The sequence below is a fragment of the Diadema antillarum genome, unplaced genomic scaffold (genome assembly GCF_040938485.1).
Source record: "Diadema antillarum isolate AM-2024a unplaced genomic scaffold, OU_Dant_1.0 scf00000055, whole genome shotgun sequence".
Classification (NCBI taxonomy): Eukaryota; Metazoa; Echinodermata; class Echinoidea; order Diadematoida; family Diadematidae; genus Diadema; species Diadema antillarum.
In genome coordinates this window covers 1,910,735-1,938,063 of record NW_027270944.1, presented here as the reverse complement: position 1 = coordinate 1,938,063, position 27,329 = coordinate 1,910,735, and the positions used below count along the sequence as shown (strand labels likewise).

Here is a 27,329-nt window from a genome sequence, read left to right as displayed (position 1 = left end):
GTGCTGGGGGAGAGGAAATGGGTATGTATAATGCTGTTAATACCAACAGTTCATTTGAAGAACAAAAATTTTCGGGTACCCTGAACTTTGTCAAGTGATTTTGATATTGACAGCATAATACATGTCTATTTCTGTAGTTTTGGCCTATTATTGATAATATTATTTGACCAACACGAGGACTACAATCAATGTATGAACATATAAATACTGTATATATTTGATAATATAGGTCTACGTACATAAAGAGTCTATTACCACATTAACACAAAGACACTGGAAAACAATAATATTAATGTTGTTGAAAGAGTATTCTTTATTCTTCGTAAAATTAATATTACTGTCTTCCAAATAGTCTGTTGGTATTACCTGAGGAATATCTAAATCTGGTTTGATCAATTTACTCTAATATGATTTCGCCTGTGAGCCTGTTTGCTTTGCTCTATCTTCTTTTATTTTCATGTAGGAACAGGGTTGAATGTCTTGGATATAAGATATGATATGGAAGTGGTACATTCATTAATAGCAACCTTTGTCATTATAAAGATGAACATTGATTCTAATTATGCGTAGACTGAAAAAAAAATGACAGACAGACATTATCTAGGATGGTGGATTCAACAAGTGTATATATATATAAAAAAAATCACTTGTTTCATGTGATATGTATGTGGTGTGTGGGTGATATGTATGTGGTGTGTGGTTGCTATGTGCGGATATGATCTGTAATAGGCGGTTTATACGATGTGTAGGTGTATTGTAACTTACATGAGTTGTATCGTGAAAATGCGCGTGTGCATGATGTGTGTATGTGTACGTCAACTGAGCTGTCATGATTATGCAAGAACTAGGTGCCATGCATCAAATTTCTGCCATTCAGTTCCGCAGTGATGACATTCAATATCGAAGTATCAGGAACTGTTGAAAGAATCTTTAATTATTCAAAGGGGCAATCTTTTCATATCAGACGATAACAGCACCAATAATCTCCTATGGCATTGACTTTGAATCATTCATTTTTGTATGTTTTTTTATCTATTATTATCATTATTTTTTTTTTGCGGAAGCAATGAACTTTGTGAAATGGTTTTGTGGGTGAATTGCTACTCAAATATTAGGACACCAAAATGGACTATAATTCTCTCGCGACTGTCCTATAAGTTCTGAAACTTTATTATAATGTGTCGTCTTGTTTCATCTATCTGTAAATCAGTTCAACCAATTTAATTTCACTGGGCTTGTTGATTGGTGATAAAGTCTGAGCCTAAATTGCTGTTACTTTAACATGTTTAAAGAGGTAGCCCTACAACATAGAGTGGTGGGAATACAAATTCTAAGATGCTCTTCTGAAGAGTATGCGATTGTGAGATGAAACCAATGTTTCGGGTGGTAAGCTTGAACAATAGTTCTTTCAAATCACAGTAAAAATCTAATCACTCTGTTTGTTTAAGGTGACTCTAAAACACCAGGAACAAAGAGAAATAGGGGGCGTTTTTATTTCGTACAGTCAGTCCCGGTAGTGAATTTAATTAAAATTTAGCGAACACTAGTACCAAAGTCACCTATATTAATACACTTATTAAGTGAGGGAAGGGGAATTGGTGGATTGGGGAGGGAGGTAAGAAAGGGCTAATTCGATAATTCGGATTTTTGGGGTAAAATCGTGGCTTTTTCCCCATGTTTCTCTCGGCGATGTCTAATCACGCTTCTTGATGACGATCTGATATTCGGAGAGGAAGCGGGCAGTCGGGGCTGCTGTAACCTTCAGCAGGTTCTCGCGTTCCTTACCGGGTACCTTGCTGAAGGTGTAGTTCTGCATGAGCCATGTAAAGATGATGAAGAGATCGGCCTTGGCAACCGCCTCACCGAGGCAGCTACGCCTCCCAGCACCGAACGGGAGGAAGCTGGGAGGATGCTGTCGTACCATCCCGCTGTTATCCAGGAAGTGCTCTGTGGAAATAGCAATAGCAATATTAATTCATCTTAGGCTTTCTTTTGGACCTTCTGACCAAAACAGAATGATACAATTTGTCTGACAACGTCTTTAAACATGTTTCAATGGATATGGGGACCAGTTTATAAAATTTCAGGTACCACAGAGAGCTCCTGGTAAAGCCTGACTCTCGACACTCAAGTAGTAAAAGCCATTAGTTATAGAAGTTTAGTGAGTACCATGCATGTGTAAATCAATGGTGCCTATGGAGGGATCGTCAGGTCATGACATCACCATACCATCTAATTTGCATAATGAGGTTGCCATTGACACTACTGAATGACATTGCTGTTACTTGAAAAACTCTGCTAGTTTTCATTTGCGTAACCTTCCCAGGTTAGGTCCGATTTTGAAGAAGTCTGTAGAATTCTATTTAGTTTTACCAAGTTTATACAAGTCAAATTTGGCATATAGTATCGAACAGCAGTTTCATTGATATGAGTGGCAGACATGAAGGTGATTATGATTATGATAGAAACGAACTATTTGATATTATATTCACAATTATGATGTGAATAAAAATGATATTTAAGAATTTCACTGAGTTAGCATTATCGCTCTAAAAATTCGTCATCCTGTTGATCATACCAGGTTTAAAGGACTCAGGATCATCCCACTCTTTAGGGTCATAATGCATGGAGTAGGTGTTGATGATGACGATTGTATCCTTAGGAATCCGGAAGCCATCTGTCGTGATCAGGAGCAAGGAAAGAGAAAGGAAAAAAATAAGACTACACGCCACGATTTCCGTCCGAACAGAGATACTGCTTATCTATACGAAAATGACATGCGAGGGGAAAGTATCAATGCCAAGTCCAATTGGCGCCCTCAGCGTACAGCGTCATAATGAATGACGAGTCAGCCGACACCTCCGTGTCTAAAGTCGTTTTATAACGATTTTTCGCAGGGACGTCCGATGATTGGAATACTGGTGAATGAAACAAATCTACCAAAAAAGAAGTCATTCGTCTACCTGTAGGATGATAAATATTTAATTTCCTTGACAACAAGTTATAAAGATTACATCCCTTTTGCGTTTCTTTTTTTGTGTGTGTGTGGGGGGGGGGGTCGTTTTTGCCTCACTGAACTTGATATCCACCACACAGTTTTCAGTGTTCAGCGGTTTACCACGTTTCTGGGCCCCAAAATGTAGAATTTTAATGTTTACGAGTTTAAAGTGCTACGAAGGGAATACGTAATACGAAGGGAAAGAGTTTGAGTGTATACGACTTACGGAGAGTAGTGTCCTTCATCGTAGAGTGAGGCAGAGCAATAGGGAGCAGCGAACTGTATCGCATGATCTCGTACAGCGTCGCCTCGGCGTACGGAAGGCTTCCGCGGTCGCCGATCTCCGGCAGGTGGTCGCGCCCGATGACATCGTCAATCTCCTGACGCACCTTGGTCTGGACGTCAGGGTGTTCGGCCATTAAGGCCATGGCCCAATAGAGAGTCTCAGTGGAAGTGTTGATTCCAGCTGTGTCGTGGAAAAAGGGGGCGGGGGATAAGGAGGAGCAATGTGATGAAACAGATGTTGGTGATTTTAATCCCTTACTCACATTTTAGAACTATATTTAGGTCCTAAAATGGACTTGGTTAGATCATGGACACTAGGTCCATGTTCATCGTAGCACTCATCGCTGCTCATACTGGGTTGGAAAGGGACAGTTGCACTCTATTCTTTTATAAACATAGCTAATGGAAAGGAAGGTATAATGTACAGAGGAGGGAAAGGGGAGAGAAAGGAGAACATTGTTATAATTCTCCGATCATTTTTTTTCTTTTGTCAGAGTGACATCTGAATGCTCTTTGGTGAGTAGTCAGCTTTACCTCTAATACACAAAGCGAAGAAAAACAGAGCAAAAAGATTCATATTCGGGTCTTCCTGACAACACAATACCATGAAGGTACATGTACAAGTACCTCCACGGTCAAACATTGGCCTGTGCATTCTGGATGTTAGCGAGTGACGTCGCCAGACTCACGCCTCGCTCTCGGCACCGGCGCCCTCCGCTCCTCCAGCTCTCTCTGTCTAAATATTTCTCGTTTATGTAAAGCTATACTCACACACACACACGCACACACACACACACACACTTTTTTTTTGTTTTTCAACGATGTTTATTCTGTTCCATTCAAAGTAATAGAAAAAAAATAACAATTTTCATTTGCTACAATTGAAATGACGAAAATATACATTTGTGATCATAATAGCAAATTTGCTATTGCTGTACATAATGACATAACAAAAATTACATTTTCATGAACAATTATCAATTTACATACAGTCACTTCCCCTATGCTCTCAAAAAAATTGCTTAAATTTAACAGTGATAATTCAATTCTTCTAGCATTAATCTTAATAATCATCCAAATGAATTGTGCAGCAAAATTATACAGTAATAAATAATGGAACCACACACACACACACACACACACACACACACACACACACACATACACTCACACACACACACATGCACACATACACGTACACACACACACACACACACACCCTCACACACACACACATACAAACATACACATATACACATACACACACACACACTTACACACATACACATACACACACACCTTCAAACAAACAAAATCCGTTTAGCATCTTTTGCAGATATCAATTGACGACAGGACCGACATAATAAAGCTGACTGATTTTCACCTGAAAACATGTCGACCACGGTCTGGACCAAGTGTGTGTCAGTGAGTTTGTCGACATCCGGGCTGTTTGCATCCTCGGCCTCCTTCTTGGCAGCCAAGAGCAGGTCAATGAGGTCGTTCACCTTGTCTGAAAGAAAACAAAATGTCATACGCGAGTCTTTATAGATTGTTTACACAAACGAACGTAATCTAATGTCCTTGTATATTCAATTCAATTCAATTCAATTCAATTATTTTCATTCTTCTTTTTCCAACAAAAACATAACATAAAATAAATCAGGAATTACATCATAAACACAAACATTCGCTTTTGCAAAAGATAAATGACACTGATAAACAAAAGAATGTAGTCTCGCTTATGATGTTTAAACCCCGATTCCAGTCTCCGAAATATAATCATTAGCTAACTGAGGCTGCAGCATAATTTATGTGCCTTATATTGTGTATGTGTCCGTGTGACGGAGTGAACAGGAATGTGTCCTTTGTAAGTGAAAATGACATCTTAAATGGGAAACATATTAGGAATCTTTCACAACGAGTATGACAGGAAAACGTCTAAACATTTAAATGCGATTGAGCGTGTTGCGTATACAGATTACAATTCATTCTTCATTCCCTTGTTTAGGCAGTATTTTGCTTTTTTTCCGTACATCATACGGCCCCATTCAAAATACACCGGCGCTGTGTGAGAAATTGAACTATCTATCTCAGTCAGTGAGTAAATCAATCTATTAATCAATCGTCCAATCAGTCATTCGATAAGATATCAACAAGACTAGCAGCCAGACTCGATAACACATGCTCAACATGCTCCACGCAAACTGATATGAGCCATAGTGAGGCCATGTTTTGGTTAAAAATATCGCTAAAGAAAAAAAAAAAAGAGCGGAGGCGGTGCCAAAATATATTTAGAATGGACATACCTGGATTGAAATTTTTCTTGTGGTTCTCAACCTCAGGTCGTATAACACTGAGAATCTCGTCGCTGGACTCCTTGAGCAGGCGAGGCCCAGAGGTGGGAACGTAGCGGGCGAAAGCAAAGAAATCTGCGGCCAGTCCATACCCTATCTGATCCGTGGCCCGGTCCATAACCTCTCGCCACTTCTCCAGGCGGGGGTCTTTGAATTCATACCTGTCGAAGTTTACAACCGTTACATCAGAACAAATACTCTACTGGGGGGGGGGGGGGGGGGGTCGGGGAGGGGGCAGTGCACTGGGGTCGGAGATGGCTGTTTCCTATTGGACGAATTTCCCGCTGACCAGCTGTCTGAGTGTTTAGGTATCAGTTATATGGGCTCGAATTTATTTATTTTTAATGACTCTAGATAGTTGCTTACATAATTAAAAAAAAATTGTAACAAGTCTGCTGGGGAAAGCCGTTAATTAAAATCTATATCTGATAACAGCTGCATAGTTGCCTATCACTTTTCATCGCAGCAGCAAGCGTAAATTGACCAGTCACTTTATATGTTGATATCATGCTGTGGGATTTGCTGGTTTGTTTGTCAATTTTTCGTTTTGCTAGTTATTTTGTGTCTCCGTCCCAACCATGAACATATTATTTAAAAAATGATACAAAGCCAGTCATAATGTTTCATACGAGACAATGCACCAGCCGATAGACCGATAAAACTTTCAAAGAATAATACAGTCAAATAAAATATACCTAGGAGGTCCTCTCGAAACCTACAAGACAGAGGCGAATGAAGAGCATTTAATGTATTACCACGGGGCTACGTAAGTATCTCCGTGGTATCACTCACACTTTTCCAAAGCACATGGTGGAGAGCATGTTGTACAGCAGAAGGGTGATCATGAGCTTGGGGTCCACGGGGCGACCGTTGTTTTCTTCTAGCGCCCTCTCAAACTTCGGGAAGACACTGTGGAGCAGACCGTCCAGTCGTTTCCCTGTGGCAAACTGTCTGTACTCAAGTCAAGTGTAGGGAAAACGGAGGGAAAGCGAGACTAAAGTCATTGACCAGACCATAGAGTCGCTGATTCGTTATTACAGGAGGTGTCGATTTGATTTAAAGGGAGAATCGACCTTGAAAATTAGTGTGTGTGTGTGTGTGTGTGTGTGTGTGTGTGTGTGTGTGTGTGTATAGAGTAACAGAACAGTGACAGCTTAAGCATTTATTTTATTTATTTATTTATTATTTTTTTTTTGGGGGGGGGGGGGGAGGGGTGAATGATCTGTAACATCTTAGTAAAGTGTGCGAAGCGGAACATATTGAAATAGAGTTTCTCTCAAACATGTAATGGATTAAATGACTGTTGAGAGACTAATGGAACACGAAAAAAAAACTTTCAGAAGAAATTGTACGATCATTTCAAAAGAGATGATTTTCTTAAAAACATTGTCGTTTAATCCAATCCCATTTCAGATGAGAACGCCACAATTACTGATGTCACTGTAGCAGAGCGATTTAAAAGCAACGTCAAAGGAATTCCACAAATCTGAACAGTTCTAGGAGGTCGAATGAGCACTTGACCTTACCTTTCCAAAAAGTATCGGGGCTAATTTTCACCACCACACATTTATGTCAGTATTTGCATTTCTTTTTACAACAACTTAAGATTTATGACTTTCCTGCACCCCTCTCGCCCCCCACCCCCCCCCCCCATCCCTCCGGGTTTTCGCTGCAAATGAAGTGTTGGATGGTATAAATATGATGTTACATAATTATCAGTCGTATTTTTCGATGCCCCTCTCCTTATCCGATACTCCCGACTGCCTCCTATAAGGCACAAGCGTCACGTTCCTGCCTAGTGCTTGTTTCCAGGTTAGCATGCCTGTACAGTGACGGGGCATTAAAGGACAAGTTCACCTTCATAAACATAAGGATTGAGAGAATGTAGCAATATTAGTAGAACACATCATTGAAAGTTTGAGGAAAATCAGACAATCCGTTCAAAAGTTATGAATTTTTGAAGTTTTTGTGCAGTACCCGCTGGATGAGAAGACTACTGCAGTGTATGAATAACTTAGATGTCACATGCGTACAACAATATAAGGAAAATATAAAGAGAATTTCACAAAATTCCATCTTTTGAAAAAAGTACACATTCCCCTGACTCGTTACCGATAAATGTTATGGGTAATATTATTCCCCCTGCCTTTAGAAAGAGGCAAGTCAATTGCTCTTTTATTATGCGAAAAAAGTGAAAATATGTTGAATTTTCTTTTATATTTTCTTTATACTGTTGTACGCATATGACTCACAAGCTGTAGTAGTCTCCTCATCCAGCGGTTCCAACACAAAAATTTAAAAAATTCATAACTTTTGCATCGATTGTCCAATTTTCCTCAAACTTTCACTGATGTGTTCAACTAATATTGTTGCATTTTCTCAATCCTTATGTTTATGAAGGTGAACTTGTCCTTTAAACTGCACATTACTTGAATATGAGACCACTCTGAAGCAAATAATTTTCACACAATAGATATATGATGTACTCTTAAATGAATCCCACAAGGATTGGAACAATCATTCCCCAGCATTCCCACTGATTCCCATTGATCAGTTACTAGCCATTCCCTTTAAAAGTTTGCCAAATTTATGCCAAATACTTTAGAAACACCTTTTGTTACCATGGCTCTCACATGCAAAGGCGATTACACTGATCCAGCTAAGAGTTTGGTCGACTGATATCAAGAGTGGATAGGGTATTGAAAGGCTGTTTCAAAACTGTCATCACCAAATTCATGCCGGATGTTTTACGGTTGATTTCTCTAAGGAGATTGAGGACAGGAGCTTAGCGTATTACTGTATACTAGATGCAATACCCATCGGAATAATTGGATGCCCCATGTTAATGAAACTCTGGATGAAAAAGCTTAGATTTTCACATTTAAAAATTAAAAGGGAAATCTGGCAGAAAGTTCATCGAATCAATGTCTCACCTCAGAGCTGTGTGTCCAAGCTTACGATGAAGCTTCCACGTGTCCGAGTAGAATCCGAACACGATGTCCTTAAATCCCTCGCTGAAAATCTCGACTAGGGTTGAGATCGGAAACAGTACACCATTTCGAAATTAGCTCACGTACACAATTCGAAAAAATGACCTTTCTTTTTTTCGCAGTTGGTTTGGCACTTTATTAGTTTCGAAGAGATAAAGCGCATAGGGTTGCCCGACGTAACACAATATATGGAATTAATGTTCAAACAAAAAATAAATTTGCATGGACAATGTGACCAGAGAAGCATCTCAATCAACAATCGGGGAAGCATCATTTAATAAGCATTATGCAGTAACAAACTATTCATGTTATTAGTACCAAATACTATAGGTTTTAAAGGAATGTTTCAGTATCAGTTCAGACGCGGTTTGAGGTTTCGAACTTTTTTATGATAGTTTTTTTTTCCAGATATAATGAGCAACCTCTATGAAATATGAAAGAGCATATTATATAAAAAGTTTATTTGATGAAAATTGGTTTTGAAATGGCTGTGATTCAAAACAAAGGGATTCAAATTAAAGGTGGGACCCATACTTTATTAGGATCCCTTTCTTTAACTTTGTTTTTAGATATCTCATCCTTTTCAAACCAATTTTCATTAAAATAAACTATGAATTCTTCTGAGAATTGTCATTTTCTTGAAGTGGTTTCTAAATATCTCCCAAAAAGTTAAAGGCTGAATTCTCACCTCACCCGTTATACTATACCACCCTATTAATGAACACTTTGTTGCTGTCGAATGGCGGTGCTGGCAAGCACCATTAAGGATTACATGAATAATCATTACCACACAGATGCTTACCGGTATCTCAATGAAGTTAAAGAGGCATGCATGTTATAGCAAATTACTTTTTTCTGCTCATGCGGAAAGTCGAACTACGAAATGGCTTATCATTAAAGATAATGAAAGGGAATGTAAAAATTTTAGCCAAGAATAATCAAAATCGTAGAGGCATTATAGATGATGCTGTATGAAAAATGAATGTATGCATTCAAGCAACATGTATACCCTTGACCCAGAATCTTTTCGTTTTCAAAAATGACTGCGGGAGGCAGTAGAAATATTCATTTATCACTCGCGATTGTTTCCTTCTCGCAGGGATAATGACTGCGGGAACCGATGATGCTTAAGTGTGTTAACAGTTACTTCAAATGGCACCCTGTCAAACGCTATTGTCCTAGCGATCCATTACATTTAACGCTGCATAGAACGCATCATCCCTATATACAACGTTGGGATTTTTATATACCCTGTGTGGATTGTGTATGTAAGTACCCGCAGATATCCTTACGGATTTTCTTTCACCGCTTTTTACTATAATATTAGTCTGAGTGGCCGAAAAATATTTTGGGCCTGACATTGTTTCATCATCTGCCTCAGTGGCGTAGCTACGGGGGGGGGGGGGGGGGGGAGGGGGGGGGCATGGGGGGGGGGCATGGGGGGGGGGGCACGTAATCCGCTGGAAAAAAAATTCCAAAATGGTAATTCAAGGGTTTATAAACTGCTTTTGAAATTGACATGAAAGGGTGATCAAGAAATAAGACATTTTTCTAAGATTTCTGTTAACCATAATTAAAAAGGTATATATAGTGTGAAACATTGTTCAAAAAGCCCGGAGCCGACAAAAGATTGTGATTCAGCGTGATTCCTAGTTGGCATTCTGAATATAAGCAGGATGTGCGCAGTGTACTCAGAACATCCGAACGGCAAAAAGAGTCGTTGCAATGTTGCGCAATGTGATGTAGAATGTACACCTTTGTACCTAACGCTTCGCTATATAATACAGCTAGATCATTGATTTTGCAGTGTTGCTTTACATACTAGTCTTCTATATATTAAAATGCCTTGCATTGCCAATAATAAGACTTGACCTGGGCTATTTCCTAACTTTTCCATGTATATAAAACACACACATACACAAACACAAACAATTAGGGGATGCTCTAAAGTGCAGATTTTGGACTTCTTTCCCCCGCTTGGTCACTTCGACGCCCCCTCGCTGGTCATACCTCCCCCAATCATGAACATAAAGCGACATCCTTGACTACCAGTGGCGGATCGGGGGGGGGGGGGGGCGCACCGGGCGCCCCCCTTAATTTCCAAAGCGAAAAAATATAGCTACAAACGGCAGCTTTTGGACTGTAAAATGTCACAATTTTCAAGCTTGCTCGCTTCGCTCGCTCGCATTTAATCGTTATGCCATTCTCCTGATGTTGCTGCCAGTAATTGCCAGCAGTTGCGCCCGGTGCGCCCCTATTAATTTCCAATTGAAAAAATATAGCGACACACGGCAGTTTTGGGACTGTAGAATGTCAAAATTTTCAAGCTCGCTCGCTTCGCTTGCTCGCATTTGATCGTTATGCCAGTCTCCTGATGTTGCTGCCAGTAATTGCCAGCAGTTGTGCCCGGTGCGTCCCCCCCCCCCTTAATTTCCAAAGCGAAAAAAATATAGCTACAAACGGCAGTTGGGGGACTGTAAAGTGTCAAAATTTTCAAGCTCGCTCGCTTCGCTCGCTCGCATTTAATCGTTAGGCCATTCTCCTGATGTTGCTGCCAGTAATTGCCAGCAGTTGTGCCCGGTGCACCCCCTTAATTTCCAAAGCGAAAAGATATAGCTACAAACGGCAGTTGGGGGACTGTAAAGTGTCAAAATTTTCAAGCTCGCTCGCTTCGCTCGCTCGCATTTAATCGTTAGGCCATTCTCCTGATGTTGCTGCCAGTAATTGCCAGCAGTTGTGCCCGGTGCACCCCCTTAATTTCCAAAGCGAAAAGATATAGCTACAAACGGCAGTTGGGGGACTGTAAAGTGTCAAAATTTTCAAGCTCGCTCGCTTCGCTCGCTCGCATTTAATCGTTAGGCCATTCTCCTGATGTTGCTGCCAGTAATTGCCAGCAGTTGTGCCCGGTGCACCCCCTTAATTTCCAAAGCGAAAAGATATAGCTACAAAAAGCAATTTTGGGACGGTAAAATGTCAAAATTTTCAAGCTCGCTCGCATTTAATCGTTATGCCATTCTTTTGATGTTGCTGCCAGTAATTGCCAGTTGCGCCCGCTGCGTCCCCCTTAATTTCCAAAGCGAAAAAATATAGCTACAAACGGCAGTTTGGGGACTGTAAAATGTCAAAATTTTCAAACTCCCTCGCTCCGCTCGCTCGCATTTGATTATCATGCAATTCTCCTGATGTTGCTGCCAGTAATTTGTCGTTTCACATAATCCTTGTAAGGAAAACTTACAATGTTGCTCAATGACTGCGCTGTGGAATGCATTATATTCCGTTTAATGTATTGTATAGTCCCCATAAGTTTGCAGACTGACAGCGCACGCACACACGCGCATACACACCCTCAAAATTTTTCCACGAGGTGCCCCCCCCCCCCAATGTCTTGACCCATACACGGTACGCCACTGATCTGCCTGATTTGTGTGTGTGTGTGTGTGTGTGTGGGTTCATCTTGTTAATAGTGATCTCAAGCTTCAAGTAATGAAGGAGGCGAGAAACAAATTGAGCCTTGCTTTGTGTGTCTTTTATAGTTTACGGGTGGGGCGTGACGCTTGTATTCATGCAATCTGTTCCCTTGCCTGCCTTGCCTTAAATGGATAAAATACGCAATCCGTATAAAAAAGTCAGGCTTGCGTTATTCATTGTCCAGCACTCAATTCTTTTGAACTTGAATTCCCGACCGTACTGGAATAATTCCTGGTACAGTACGGGTGTCCAATTCCCTTTTTAGCAACGGCTTAGGTCTCCAAACAGGTGTATTGAAACTGCCATTACTATTCACAACTTGTATACAGAATCGCCTAAACCCTGGGATTGTGGTTGCGAGGGGGTTAATTCCCTATTGTGTAGGTATATTGTGGGCACCTACTCCGGACAATAAAGGGTTTGGACTTCACGCACAAGTCTTTTTCACATCACCTAACGTAATGTGGTTGTGCTGTTTGGGCTGCTGTCCTCTCTGGATTTTAAAGAAAGTGGCTGGCAAGAAAGACTAGGATACTAGGAAATCATTCATGCAGAACAACGAGAGTCAATAAAAGAGATGCAACCCCCGGATGGTCGGGCGGAATTCTCCCAGGTTGCCGCCATGAGTGGACGTGCAGCAAGACCATCTCGTACCACCACCCGGCCACACCCACCCCCATCACCACCAGCACACCCCGAACAAGCCCAATAGCATCCCCAGCATACACCAGACCCCCAATGTCAGTACATACACCATACACCCACACTATCAGTATGTACATTCCTTGAGGGTGCAGCATGAGAGCCTAGATGACACTAACCCTTGAGAATCTTGAGAGGCCCCATTATACCCCGAACAAGCCCAATAGCAGCCCCAGTATACACCAGACCCGCAATGTCTCAGCCCCCATACACCCACTTTTCACCCCTATCAGTATGCACATTACTCTATGTACATTCCTTGAGGGTGCCGCATGAGAGCCTAGATGACTCTAACCCTCGACTCCTTGAGGATCTTGAGAGGCCCCATTATATTCTAATGCCGGCGAAGATAATGAAATTCCAATATCATTAACTCATAAGTGGTAAGTAAGTTGAACCCATGTTGAAAATACCAGCATTTACGTTTCAGTCAAGCAAATTTGTCAAATCAGTAAAAATAATATCCATAATGCCCGTTCGTCTGTTTTCATAAGTGATGAATCAAAACACTTGTTGCGCTGTGGATTGAGAAGGGGGTGGGGTGGCCGCAAGAAAGTCCAGTCTCTCACCACCATCGAAAACTGCATTACCTATGATGCTGATTTCACTTTGGTTAGGCGTGCTGGCAGACGTAAATGGAGGTAAACTCAACCAAAACCCGTCCCTGCGCACTTTAGTTGAAGCACTAGATTATAAGGTTGACATGTATTCGTAAGTAAATCGTAAACCGTGCTTGATAAACCATGTTGTCAATGACAACTCTTATGCTTACAGCTCTCTTATACTCATAATTATCATGTGAAAGGAATGACGGCAAGACAGAGTGCCCTTGATCGTTGCGTATTTGCTTATTGCCAAACATCCAATATTAAATTGGATCTAACACGTACATGTACATCTATATCCCAAAGAAGAAACAAATAAGAAAAAAAAAAAACACAAAGCAAATTGAAATTTTGTTTCATGTTTGTAATGTTTATGATATGTATATTCTTTACCTGGTCGAATAGATAATAATAATAATAATAAAAATGATAATAATAAATTGGAGGTATGAGTGAGTTCAACCACGGACCTATCCTTTATGGTTGCACGAGCAAGCTTTGTGTAAGCTTTGTGTAAAAAAAGATTTCCTACAACTTTGTTTTGGAGTTTTCAATAGAAATATAGCATTTATATACATTTCTGTTAACAATCAGCTGTGTCAACATTACATGTTATCATATTCATTACATTGTTGTACTGATTTCGTGTGTGTGTATTTTGTATACCCAACTATTTCATTGTATTCTCAATTTGTTGGAGATGTTGAAGAATATGTAAGCAATCGATTCGTTTTGGCAAAAATTTTCTACATTGCCGCCTCTTTGTTTTCTTCGTGTTTTCTTAATTTCATTTTTCTTTACTTCACTGTTTTTGTTTGTCTTGCATTGCTGTGAAAGTAGCCTATTGAGATGGCAAACTTGAAAAAAACAACAACAGAAGAAATGGAATCGACTTGAGTAATCAAAACAACAAAGCACGCAGGGAGAGAACAACGTCTGCCCTTTCACCTGGTTTTCTGTGGCACTTATCGAACAACAGGTCGCAAGTTAAATATTTGTGCACTGCTCGATTCTCACTGAAAAAAAAACCTATTCCATATTCACGAAATTCACGCTCAAACACAAATACACACGCACACACACACACACACGTTCCATGTATAAAGATATTATCTTACTATTGTTTTCGCGAGCCTTTTTGTAACCTTGAAATTTGGAAGTGCAAGCACACATCTCTTGAACCCATAAGTAAAGATAATAAATATTGGCAATGAAAACAATATGACAGATATACAGTGGGCCAAGTTCAGCGTACCGGAGTAGAACCAAGGTCTGTTAGCAAACTCCACTCCCTGTTTCAAGATGGCCTCTTTAATGGCGTCTTTGCGATTGAGGACCACCATCCAGCGCTCGCCTGCCTTGAAGCCAAAGACGTCCCCGTACTTCTTGGCCCACTTATCAAAGATGATGTCTGGACGGTCTGTCATATCTGTCCAGGAGTATCAAAAATTTAAAAACGAAAAATCAGTGTCATCTGTTGTCGTCTGTTCTTTCGTTGTAATGTTATGCTGTTACATTTACTTTGATAATGCTATTTATTGATTTACAACAGCGGACTCGGTTTAAGCGACTATGTTCCTCTTAAAAGGAGATCTAAAAACTTAATAAGATATTCTATTGTGATAGTACTGATAAGTGATCGAATGAGGACATAGACGAGTGTATAAACAAAACGATTAGATTAGATGTATTAATTCTAGTATAATATACTCAAACAGAAATATATAGATAGGGAAAGAGGGAGAGATTGGCCTCATGAGAGAGGGAGGGAGGGAGGGAGATTCGACATTTAACATTTCATACTAGGAGCAATACTCATGTGAGGAACCACAGAATATGTTATCAGGAAATCAGAACACAAGTTTCAGAGCACGATTTTAAGTGATTACTCAAAACTTACTGCACAAGTCACGTGACATGACAATCATTACACCGTGCTATACCTCTCTGAAGAATCAGGTATCCAACCAAACCCATTTATGAAACTACATGAAAGTCCATGTATGGCCATGATGACAGCAAAATAGATGTGATGTTTAAAAAATGAAACCACTCAGGAGACTGTTGGCTAGCACAAAATATGAACTGATAACAACAACAACAACAACTACAACAATAACAACAAACTTCAATGGTAAACGTCTTATCTCAAACATGAATCGAAGAGTATGCCTAAAGGTAATATTTGTGACAGAATAATTTACGCGTATTTCTAGTATCACAGTGAATTGTTCTTGTTGGTTTTCTTTGAAAAAAAAAGTGTTGAATACATCAGACTTGAGACATGTACAGAAACACCAAATAAAACCCAATGTAGATTCTGTTGTCATTGTCCCAAGTCCACAGCTTTCAGAATTGCGACGCTTATCCTACAACTGGGCTATTAGGGCAAAACATGTTTTGTACCTGCAGCATGTATCGGTATTGTCGTAATAGCGCCATTGTTTTTTTTTTTTTCATAATATAGGCCTACCCTTTCGCTCTCATTTAGCATAGCCAGAACTGAAAGGAATTACATCGATTACTTTTAGCGCCATACCATAGATGGATCCGACAACAGGCAGCCCTCTGGGACCGGGAGGAAAGCCCTTGGGTCTGACGATGGTACGGAGGGCGAGCACGGTGACGATCACCCCAAGGACAGCAGTGACCATCACACTGTTGACCTGACCAAAAGTGGTCTCCACGGCTCCGACTGCGTCCAACATGACGAGACTTTGATGCGGCTGTTATCGGTGGTGAGAAGCTGTACCAGTGGCAAACAGACATGGAAACCACAAGACAGAACCCTAGATCATAAAATGATCGATGTTTCTGACAAGGTAGGGTGCCTCTGGGCTATGATCCTTTCTGATAATCTTCATTGGTATTTAAGAGATGATTGTATATTCATCAACCTCAAGCATGTGTCTGCTCAATAGAACAGAGATGCATTTCAATAGACAAAGAAAAGGAGGTCTTTTCATTTTGTCTTTATATATTCGAAATTATATTTTGTATAAGATAACTAATTGGTATTGACTAGGCAGCTTCTTCCCCGATAGCACTCTTATCTAACAGAACACTTCCATGATTATTAAACACTCTATTTGTGTCGGGTAATATACAGTGATGATATATTGATCAATGATAATCAATAGTCTGGTTAAATACAGGCCCTACAACTACAGCAGCTAAATACTCTTACTTTCATGACATTGCTCTACAGTACATCCGATGAGGCGAGCTACAGAAAGGAAAATACAGGCATCACAATCTTAGATAGACTTAAACAGCGTCTCGATTCACGTGTGAGAACTTACCCAACGTCCGTTGCCGGATCAAGAGTCACAACTGCTGTCACTCGACGGAAGCCTTTTTGCGCTTGCCTTCGGGAGCGAAAAAGTCTTATAGAGGTTTCGTACGTGACGCAGAGATCATGCAATTCACATTCAAATATTTGATGTGTTCCTAAGTGCCATACTACTTTTGTCGGGTGTGTGTTTGCGTGTGTGTATGCTGCCACAAACGATGACAAGATATTCTTATCAGTCAAACTTTGTGACTCTGACAATCTCCTAAAAAGGGCATGCAACCTCTTTTCAATCGGGGACATTGCAATAGCACCAAGGTTTGACATCACGTGTTGCTAGTGCGACCCTCAAAAGTACTAATAGTTCTAGTATCATTGAAATAGACTCGGTGTGCATTTGATAAAATGACCTGATGAATTGCATGCTGCACGTAATGCAAAAAAAAGCTTTCAATCTTTGCTGTTTGAAATATGATTCAGAATCTGACATCGGTTATTCAGTTATTTGACTGTTAAGTGAAATATCTGGCGATGACTACAGGTAAACTTTTTTTCAATTGGATAGCAGACGTAATAAACACACCAGAAAAGTATGCATTAATTTCGCGCATATCGACATGTTACACAGTTAAAAACACAAATAAACCCAAAATATAGTATCGATAATCAAAAGAAAATTGACCCCACCCCACAAGCTACTTTAAGCTTACGAGTGGGGTGATATTTGTTCTTGTTGTTTTTTTTTTTCTAGTAAGCCCTTGGAAATGGCATTGATGGTTTAAAAATATGAAATTATCATGAACTTGTAAAAGATATGATACAATGAATGATTATAAACAATAAAATACGTATCAACTTCTGGGCCCTGTCTTATAAAACTTGTGATAGAAATCAATCAATCACAAATCTCTTGAAAGCTGCATTCAATCGCTATCTGTGATTGATTGATTGCAGTTCTCCGTCTTAATTTCAATCATAACTTTTTTATAAGATGGATTTGCATTCAATTGTAAAGTTGCGATTGATTTGAATCAATCACAAGTCTTTATAAGACGGGGCCCAAATGACTTCGTTAGTATGCCTACACACGGACGGCCGGCGATACTTTTCACATTCAATTTGGAGAGAGACCAGAATCCCATTCGATATTACCTGGCAAATTGCTTACAGAGTTCGTTTAGAAGAGTGCGCCTCGCGTTCATATTGCTAACAGTGAATTAGTTTAACAGGTCTTCCCCACGTCTTCAAGGGTAAGTTTCAAGGTCCTGATATCCTTTATTTCACTTACGGTCCTCTGTGAAAAGACATTGAGTGTTTTTCTCAGTTTCCTCACGATAATGCATCTTGACGGTTGCTAGGAAACCGCATACCAATTCTTCATCAGTTTCCCTGCGGAACGATTGAAATAATATCATTATTTGCAAGAGAGAACGCCTGATTCGATTTAAGATACGGGCAATGCGCAGACGTATTTCTAAACAACTTTGTGTTACCTCTAGTTGCAGATTCAGATAAGCCTTTTAAAATGTTAAGTCTGTATCATGGTGTGGTAATAAACTGATTTCATGTGGTCTTCTTACAAATGTCTTTATAAATTCTCTATCTTGTAATAACAAAAAATTACAGAGAAGCAGGTAGCATCCTTTTTTCACCTAGTCTACATATGCCATATTGAGATAACGACAGCTGAATACAACCATGCACACACGCATTATATCCAAATCCACATATACATAAATACATACAAATATTGTTATCTTCTACTACTAGTAATACACAACACATACTCGTACAAAATCTCTCGCTCCCTTTCTCTCTCTCTCTCTCTCTCTATATATATATATATATATATATATATATATATGTATATATATATATATATATATATATATATATATATATATATATATATATTTATGACAATCTTTCACATTTATATAATATATCTGACCTAACTTGGATTTTTTCGTCAATATGTATTCTATGATTTCTATTTATTTCTTCTTCTTTTTTTTAAAATCATAATAGCATTTCCCGTTTTCCTTACTTGGTATAGCTATATCATCTGGTCTTAATTTTTATCCGTTCTCCGTTTTTCTTTCACAAACAATGATAACTCGGGAATTACAGCCAAACCAGCTTGCTTTCACATAGGTCCCGTCATACTTCTCTTTGTTCAACCCAAACCGAGTAGTTACCATTATAACTACTGTGATACATTGATATTGTTTTTTTTGTTTGTTTTGTATATTATTGACAAGGTACAAGAATTTGTGCTATTACTTTTGATAAAACGAGAAGTATGAAATACATTGGAATTGAATTGAAATTGAAATTATGTAACTGGTAAATTAAAAATCTTCACCATTCATCTGTTTGACTCTGTTGGTTTTACGTTTAGAGAGTAGACGAGTCTGGACTAAGACACAAGGGATATTTGACATCAGTCTGATATTTATTATCAAGATTACAAACTTTTTACATAGACACGCCCTCACCTCACATCGTGTTAGACTACAAGTACATGTATTTTACTTATTCTTATTGACAATACACCATTCCTCAGCTTACAATTCTACAAAATGTTCACAATAATAATATGGACTCTTTTCCCAGTTAAATGGGACTTCATGAGCATTTCCATCAAACATAATCTAGCCTCGTAAATTCATACACCACCGTATACGCGTTACACCAACAGTGTATTCAGGTTATCATATTCATCGATCAACAAAAAGACAAACACAGACAGACTAGGGTTCAAGTGGCTCAGAGCGAGATAGCTTGTCCTACAAAATAATGCACTTTGTACTAACAATGGCGGCAGAACAACTCTGCGGATAACAGAAAAATAAAGGAACACACGAAAATTATACCAATATCAAGAAATGTAAAAAAAATCTATATTTGAAAAAAAAACCCACAAACAACAGTCCTTCTTAACCCGTTGAGGACGGTTTGATTTCGCTACAACACGCATTTCCCATAGACACCTGCCCGAGTATACAGTACTCGGGACTCGTCCTCAGCGGGTTAAGGTGAAACATGTAACACCTGCTTTGGAAATGTGTTAAATCACAGAGGCACTGAACATTTATCATTTCTTATACAACAAGTGTATCTTCATATAGACGAATTCGATGGACATAATATCATTTTACCTGCTCACGTCTTAATAGTCAACCGCATGTTTTGGTATTGTGAATCACCGTATCAAACAAGCGATGAACAACTATACATGCCACAGTAGTACATCATCAAAGCAACCGGAAAGACACGATTATACTCACATTCATGAGCGCACACATTTTAACCCGACCTCCTACCTCAATCAATTCGGGAATTGCATTGCATGGCAAAACTTAGGTTTCTATACATTTATTCGACAGGATGTACCCAACACAATAATGTATGTGCATTGAATTGCTTACGATTCACTGAATTGCAGCACACACAATACCACCACAAAATAAAACAACACAAACACACCTAGAGACAGTAATACGAGCCCATCCACCGTTCCGGAGGAAAGAGGAAAACCGTCCAGAGTGACAAAAAGATCAAAGCAACATTAGATGATGCATAATTGGTATAAAAAGTAGATATAAACTCTCCACATATTTATCCCTGTTTGAAAGAAAATAAGTATTTTATACACTAGAAATTACGAAATACAGATGAACATGAAAAAAAAAAATGTTGAAATGATGTACCGTACACGGTGACTATCAATGCCACAACAAAGTAATTTGCAATGAAATGTGTTGCACACACGCATTTCAAACATTACAATATACTAGAACGGAGCAGTTGCATTTAGAGCGCAGGAAAATAAAGTCAAGAATATCAATTAAATGGCTTTACATATTTCTAAAATCAACATTAAAAGGCATCGTTTACCATTTGCAGATAAAACAAAAACTCAGCTTTTGTGCTTCAAAGTTCTAAAATGTGAGTTACGAATAGGAACTACCAATGAAAACAATTATGCTAAGTATTGTTAAAATGGTTCATGTGAACAATAGTTATAACAAAATTCTTTCTAGACTAAACCGTCTACAGTTACGGTTTATTTAGAAAAAAAGTGATATCTCCTTATATTTCATAGGCTGTATTGCGACATTTCTATATGGTAGGACGTTTTGTGATACAACTGATCTACACATATGCATAAAATGCTGTAACTCGAACATTGTTTAAATCACTGCTCCCGATGGTAAACAATATCTTTAATCACCCAGTTAACGTCTTCTCCCGATGAACTTGTTATTATCATCATCATTCGCACAACAATCTTCTTTAAACATAATCTTATTGACACTCCCCAACTGAATCACGTATTCGGCAAAAGGGAAAGACCAAAATAATTTTACCAAAAGCGGTTCACGGACTTCAATCTAATCTCGACAAAAAAAAAAGAAGAAGAAGAAGGAGATAATAACAGAGAGACACATATCGAAAGCGATATCTTATAGTCACTGAAAGATTTCAAGGATCATGGTCATACACCCACACTTTCATTATCATGTCGTGTGATGATGAGGAAACAGGCTGAACGTCAGTTGAATACATTAAGAATACGATTGAGCATGAATTACACTAAAATGCAACACACGCTGAAACAAAAACGATGTAAGTGGACATCATTACTCTCATGTCCTTTTCCCCTTGAAATTACTTATCGACGTTACTCATCTTCATTTCTTTTTCTTTGTATTGTGTGAGGAATCTTTCGTGCCCTTCAAGTAATCGGACAGAACCCCTCTCAAATCATTATGCCGTCCGTAAATTGCACGTAAACCATAACAAGCGGAAATGGGACAATACATATTATCATAGCACATTTAACATCCTATCATACTATCATAGGTCTTAACGGTTTTCCCCTGATGCTATTATAGTTGTGTCTTTTTATGTCCTCAAATCACGTGGAATGTAGCATCCTTTTTCCCTACTGAAAGTTACATCAAGGAATGCGGGCGGTGATTAAGATTTGACCTTGAACAGCAATAAAGTCAATCAGTTCCAATCCAAATTACGCCATAATTACAAAACGATAGGGATAAGATAACCTACTTCCGTTCATAACTTAATAATCGTTCTTCATCATGCATGCCTGATATTCATATTCTGACTTTCTCTTGACACCTTGCCACGTTTCATTCCCTGGCGAAATTCCTTTCTAGTGGACTAGCTGACAAATGGATTTACCTATTAAAATAGCCATTCCGACGAGCAATCAAGTGTCCTGATTACTGTCATAACGTTTCGATAATCTGTATCGTATTATCCTGTGGGTCAGCTCAACCAACCAATAATGCAAACTCTTTCACACATCGATGGTGTAATCTTTCTTCCGTCTGGACTCGCCAGACGACTTTCACAGTTAGATTTAACACCATGTAGAGCAATGACCGCGCTTACGGTCAGCATCGTCCTCGTGGGCACAGGCCGTCATCCTGGCGAGGCACCGGAGCAGTTTTAATGGATGATAAACTGACCGTAAAGACGCATTACATCCTGCTCATTTTGTGTCAGAAGTATTGAGTTTTTTTTTTTTATCAAGGCGTCAAAGAGAACATATCACCTTCATGCAGTTCTTATAAACGTGTGAATTAGATGAAAACATGAGATCAACATTTTCGTGCCATTTGAGTACTCAAGGTTAACTATCCCCATTATTGTTATTCTCTAAAGTACAGGTTGCATTTACAAATTATTTCGGTATATACGACAAAACAATGCAAAATGATTGCGAGAGAATTGAATATTGGTAAAACAAATATGCACTACATCAAAAATGAGGAGCAGTAAATCGAAAATTATTTGATAATAGCTTAAATGTATCTTTTCCAATGGGCGAGACAAATGATTTTATTCTTTTTTCTTAATATGCATTTATTTATTTACTCAGGTAAGCGCTTGTTTTGTAACTTTGTCTTGCTTCCAGCCGTACTGCATTGTGATATGTTTGAATTCACGTAAATAATACTGCCTCTTCAAAGTCAGGTTTTAAATTCATCACAAAAATATAACAGATCGATGTAAGTAACATAATACAATTTCATAATACATTGACAGTTTTGCACCAAGCATGTCCAGTGTGAATTGATATGAATCCCCTAGCTGATCCTAACCCAAATCCTAATCCTAACCCCAAGCCTAATCTTAATCCTGAACCCAATTCTATCACTAACCGGTGTTTGGCCGAGGGGTAATTGTCCGTAGGGGGTAATTGTCCTGATTCGGCGTACACATATGGTAATTGTTTAAGCGCCAGCTGCATGCGCCTTAATAGCCAATTCTAAAATCTAGGTCATAGCATCACAAATACTGATAGGTGTTACGATAGGCAACTCTTTACATTTTGCATTTAGAGCAATATGAAGCTAAAAGTGATTATTAAGGCGAGCGGGTGCATTGGATAGGGAGGATAGAGGCATAGAGTGCATTCTTAACACGGTGTAAAGAAAGTCACGTGATTGACGATCAGCCTGCTTTCTTCCGTTTCGAGAAATGAGTACGTGATGGGCGGTTTATGGATACTGAATCGTGACAAGAAGAAAGGCAATACTTTTTTTTTCAACACATAATAAAACTAATGCTATGTATACCTGCACATGCACGTCTACGTACGTGTGTATGTACCTCAGAACAACTACAACCCCACGGAAATCTCGGTTGCAAGTCTGTATCATATCATAACTAAACGTTCTTTCTGCGTTTGAGCAAGCCTAACGATTGCGTAACATGTTCCCCCACCGATCAGATGTCACATTCCCAGATTCGTTGGTCAATTCGGAACACTAGTTCACATCGTGACGTCATCAAACCAGTACTGTCACTATTCTGAGCAGGAAACAACATGGAACACAAAACTATCAGGAATATCGTGACATTTAACTCATACTGCCATGTTCGTATCTGTTAGGTTAGGAACAGCACGGAACATAAAACTAAGTATAATGAAGCGAATCATTCTGGTCACTAACCCGTCTCAACGATGACGCAATGGATAAAATTAGGTTTAAAGACGTTGATCAATTGCATGTTTTGTGGCGTAAACAGCCAATCTTTGGCTTTACGAGAATATCGTCTCAATCCCAATGCGTTGAATCCTCCTCAAGAAAGATAATTATGGAAACGATAATTCCCCGTGGTACCGTCGCACAGTGGGCCAGAATGAGCTCAAAGTGCGCCAAAATTATATTCCGTGGTTTCTTTTTACCCAAATTTGGTGTCTAGGGGTAATTTGGGGCGTAGAATTGATTGAACATAATTTCAAACTCATATGACGTCGCTGTGATGCTGTTTTTTCATTGGCTACCAAAAAACTGTGTAAATGACGAATAAAGCAATGCAAATCTTAGGCTGTTATTTTTTTTCTTTAAAGATTAATATTTATCTTTTCACATTCACTGACACTGCTTATATACTACCATTGAATACACGATGCTTACATGTCACAGAAAGTGTGTAAACATTCGGGTTTCGTTAAAAGAATCGAATTTGTGCTGAAAGTTCCATATTACACACGTACTGCAAAATGATACTGTTGTCCGTGTAAACTAGTTACAATATAAGTTTATGATGTATGAACGCCGTACTTTTGGGTGAATTTATTCACTTTATTCTAGCAGGACATAAAATAAAATATGCGATATAAAATCAATCTCCGATATAGTTCTTATCTCTCTACTTCATAATTATAACCTTAGGCCTATGCCATATCAATTCATGATTACAAGCGCAAAAACCATTTTGTCTAATTTTACTGGAAAAATAACAAATTGTGAAGTCAGTAATCAGGAAAATGAAAGGTTATGATTTAGCAGCCAAGAATGAGTCTGCCGTGTATAAAAGTTTACTTGGAAAAGCTAATTTTTTTTTTTTGATGAAAAATTTATCGGAATCACTATCATATGAAATTATTAATTCATCCACGTTCCACAATGATTTTTTTTTTTCTCATCAGTCGTCGGAAGCAAAGTTTTTTTTTTTTTTTTTTTTTTTGCTTCCGACAACCCATAAAGTGTATGGGATCACAGTCTGATGAATCCGACTTGTATTGGTCGCCTATCAGGTCAATGTCAGACATGTCAGGCATGATCCGATGAGGCAAGATCGTCCGATGAGGATCACGCGAGCAATGTCTGACAATCACCTGCAATCGGATTCACAAACTGCGATCCTATACACTTTGCTGAGCGGCGGGAAAGCAACAAACTTTGTTTCCAACGAGTAATAGATGAGAATAAAATTTCTGTGTTTTGGTGTATAACATTCTATCTGCATATGTCAAGAGTAGGATCGAAGTATTTAGGTGTCCACACAGTATGTAACGCAGTGGAAATAGCTATGTTTACAGGATTATAGTGGCTATGGCAATTATGAACAATAGGCTATATGGCCTTGGCTATGTGCAATTATGTACTCTTTTATCGTCTGAGGAGGGGTCTTTTAGGTGCCAGACTAGCCCTACACAATCTGTTTGCCTCTTTTTCAGTGTTATTCATGTTACTGTGCCTTTAACGTGCGAGAAAAAAAAATTTACAAAAAATGCCGCCCTCATGCGGCCCCGTGTGATATAACAGCATTCCTGAGCGGCTGCAAGGTCCAAAATAGACGTATTGTGTCGCGAAAAATCGGCTCTAACACAAAAAGTGGCAAAAGGTGGCAGCCAAATCTGGTATCAGCTTAAAGCTGAGACATCAGGGAATGTGGTGGTAATAGAACTTAGTTGGAAATCCGTGGCAATCTAAACTTTTCATTAGGGTATATTAAAAAGACAAATAATTAGCCTCTTTTCCAGGATATTTAGCGTAAAATATTCATGAACATTAAGTTTCTTTGCATTTTTACGGCATTCATAACGTAAAATGAACTCTGAGAAATATGTGGGAGAAATTACAGGTTGATATCTCAAAAACTACATGTTGACATTACTTATTTATTAAAGAGGTTACAATTTGCTTTGAAACTCTTAAAATATTGTATTTTGCTACTTCAGGTAGGAAATATACCCCTTTAATGTACATACCTGATTTGAATATTTCAATTATAAATTCCTCAAAGTATTGCCTCTCAAGGGCGCATGTCAAAAATTAAAAAATCCCAAGTGCCCAAAGTGACTTTTGGCGCACTTTGGTATCTCTCTGGCCCACTGTGCGTCGTTCCTCCACATGAAGCTGGTGGTGCCCGGGTATATTCTCGTTACTTTCGTTTCTTAATTTCCCTCTCAAGTTATTGTAGTAATGTTTCTTGTCTCAACAGCCGTTATGCTCCAAGGAGTTGGCCCTGACCCTTATCTTCTTATCATAGCAGTAGATTCCACTCTCAGGCAATCAGTTGGCACCATTAAGGAGAAAGGAATTGTCATTAATCCGGGGAAGTCAAACCGTGACAGGAGTATAAGGTCATATCTTATCGATCTTGGTAATGCAGGTAATATTGCAAGAGTAGAAGCACTTTTGAAAGAAGCTCAGGTCTTGCTAGCCTCTCTTGAGAATGCTTCTGCTAAGATTGATTTCATTCTCAATGCCGAAGAAACACGAATTACAAATGACAATAAATGAGGGAGCTGAGCATCTGCAAATCCCCTCCACTGGTAGTTCCCAGCTAAATGAGGTCAACGACTTTTAATATCCAGGCTCCTGCGTGGATGACTCCACGAAGAACTTCACGATTCGCAAAGCACAAGCTTGAAATGCATTGTATGCATCATTAGAAATTTCGATCTTTCTGTCTCCGACTATCTTTCTTTCTTTCTTGATTTCCACATTTTGGAATGTAACATCCTGACCGTAGGAGAAAAACCCGAAGAAGTTCAGTGAAAATATTTCTTGCTGTTTCAAAACGTCACCTTTTCGGACTTACGGTGTACTTGTACTCTCCAAAGTACGTTGTCCAAAGTTGTAAATATTTAAAGTCACGGATTATATTTCGTTCATTCAGCTGACGACGACAGTGCCAGACTTTACGGCAACAATTTCCAATAAACGACTCACGACGAGACCCACCCCTTCCCCATAATATCCGTTTGCAGAATGAAAAGAGAGATGCTTGGTAGAATCACGTGTAAATAAGTGTAGTCACTATATATCCAGCAGCATCCATGTCACAAGGAGCTTTTGCGATTCTGAGGCTTACAACTAACAACGCGACTAACAATGAAATAGATAATGCCTTTGGTGCTCTACTATGCATAAACTTTCTGGATGGAACAACTGCACAGGAACTAGCGCATGCATTCATTTTAAGTCAATGAGATAAAAAGATCGTTTGCTCATTGGAGCTCCGGAATCTCAGCTAATTGGACTCCAACAGATACAAAATTCAGCTGCACGGATTGTAACACGCAAAACGAAATTGGATCATAAAGCCGATAAGGGCTCGTATCAAGTATAAGGTTCTTTCACTAGCTTGTATTTAAATATCATCATGGGAAAGCTCGTGCCTTTCTCAGTGAACTCATCAAGCCATATCAGCCCTGTCTTAATCTACGCTTAAGGTCAAAGAATATGCTCTCTGAAATACGTGTGAAATATAAGACATTTGATGAAAGGGCTATTAGAAAAAAAAAATAGCACTAGCATTACGGAACAATCTCCCCCATAAGCCTTAGACATATTACAG

General features: G+C 39.0%; 1 protein-coding gene across 1 annotated transcript; it reads right to left on the bottom strand.

Moving 5' to 3' along the window:
- Positions 1-642: 642 nt before the first annotated feature.
- Positions 643-16,817, bottom strand: LOC139715786 (steroid 17-alpha-hydroxylase/17,20 lyase-like). Its single transcript, XM_071627326.1, has 10 exons — positions 16,705-16,817; positions 15,942-16,148; positions 14,658-14,831; positions 8,571-8,664; positions 6,430-6,588; positions 5,590-5,798; positions 4,668-4,793; positions 3,225-3,464; positions 2,579-2,677; positions 643-1,947 (listed from the first exon to the last, which is right to left on the bottom strand). Exons 2-10 carry the CDS (start codon positions 16,108-16,110, stop codon positions 1,694-1,696), a joined length of 1,524 nt encoding a protein of 507 aa, XP_071483427.1. The 5' UTR covers positions 16,111-16,148; positions 16,705-16,817; the 3' UTR covers positions 643-1,693.
- Between the last annotated feature and the right edge of the window lie 10,512 nt (positions 16,818-27,329).

Bases quoted from the DNA above. Each gene is read 5' to 3' on its own strand.
- LOC139715786 (XM_071627326.1), bottom strand. From the start codon at position 16,110: ATGTTGGACGCAGTCGGAGCCGTGGAGACCACTTTTGGTCAGGTCAAC. The intron at 3,465-4,667 runs GTGAAAATCAGT...TCCACGACACAG, and splicing joins CGTGGTCGACATGTTTTCAG to CTGGAATCAACACTTCCACT. The intron at 1,948-2,578 runs GTATGATCAACA...CTATTTCCACAG, and splicing joins TCCTGAGTCCTTTAAACCTG to AGCACTTCCTGGATAACAGC.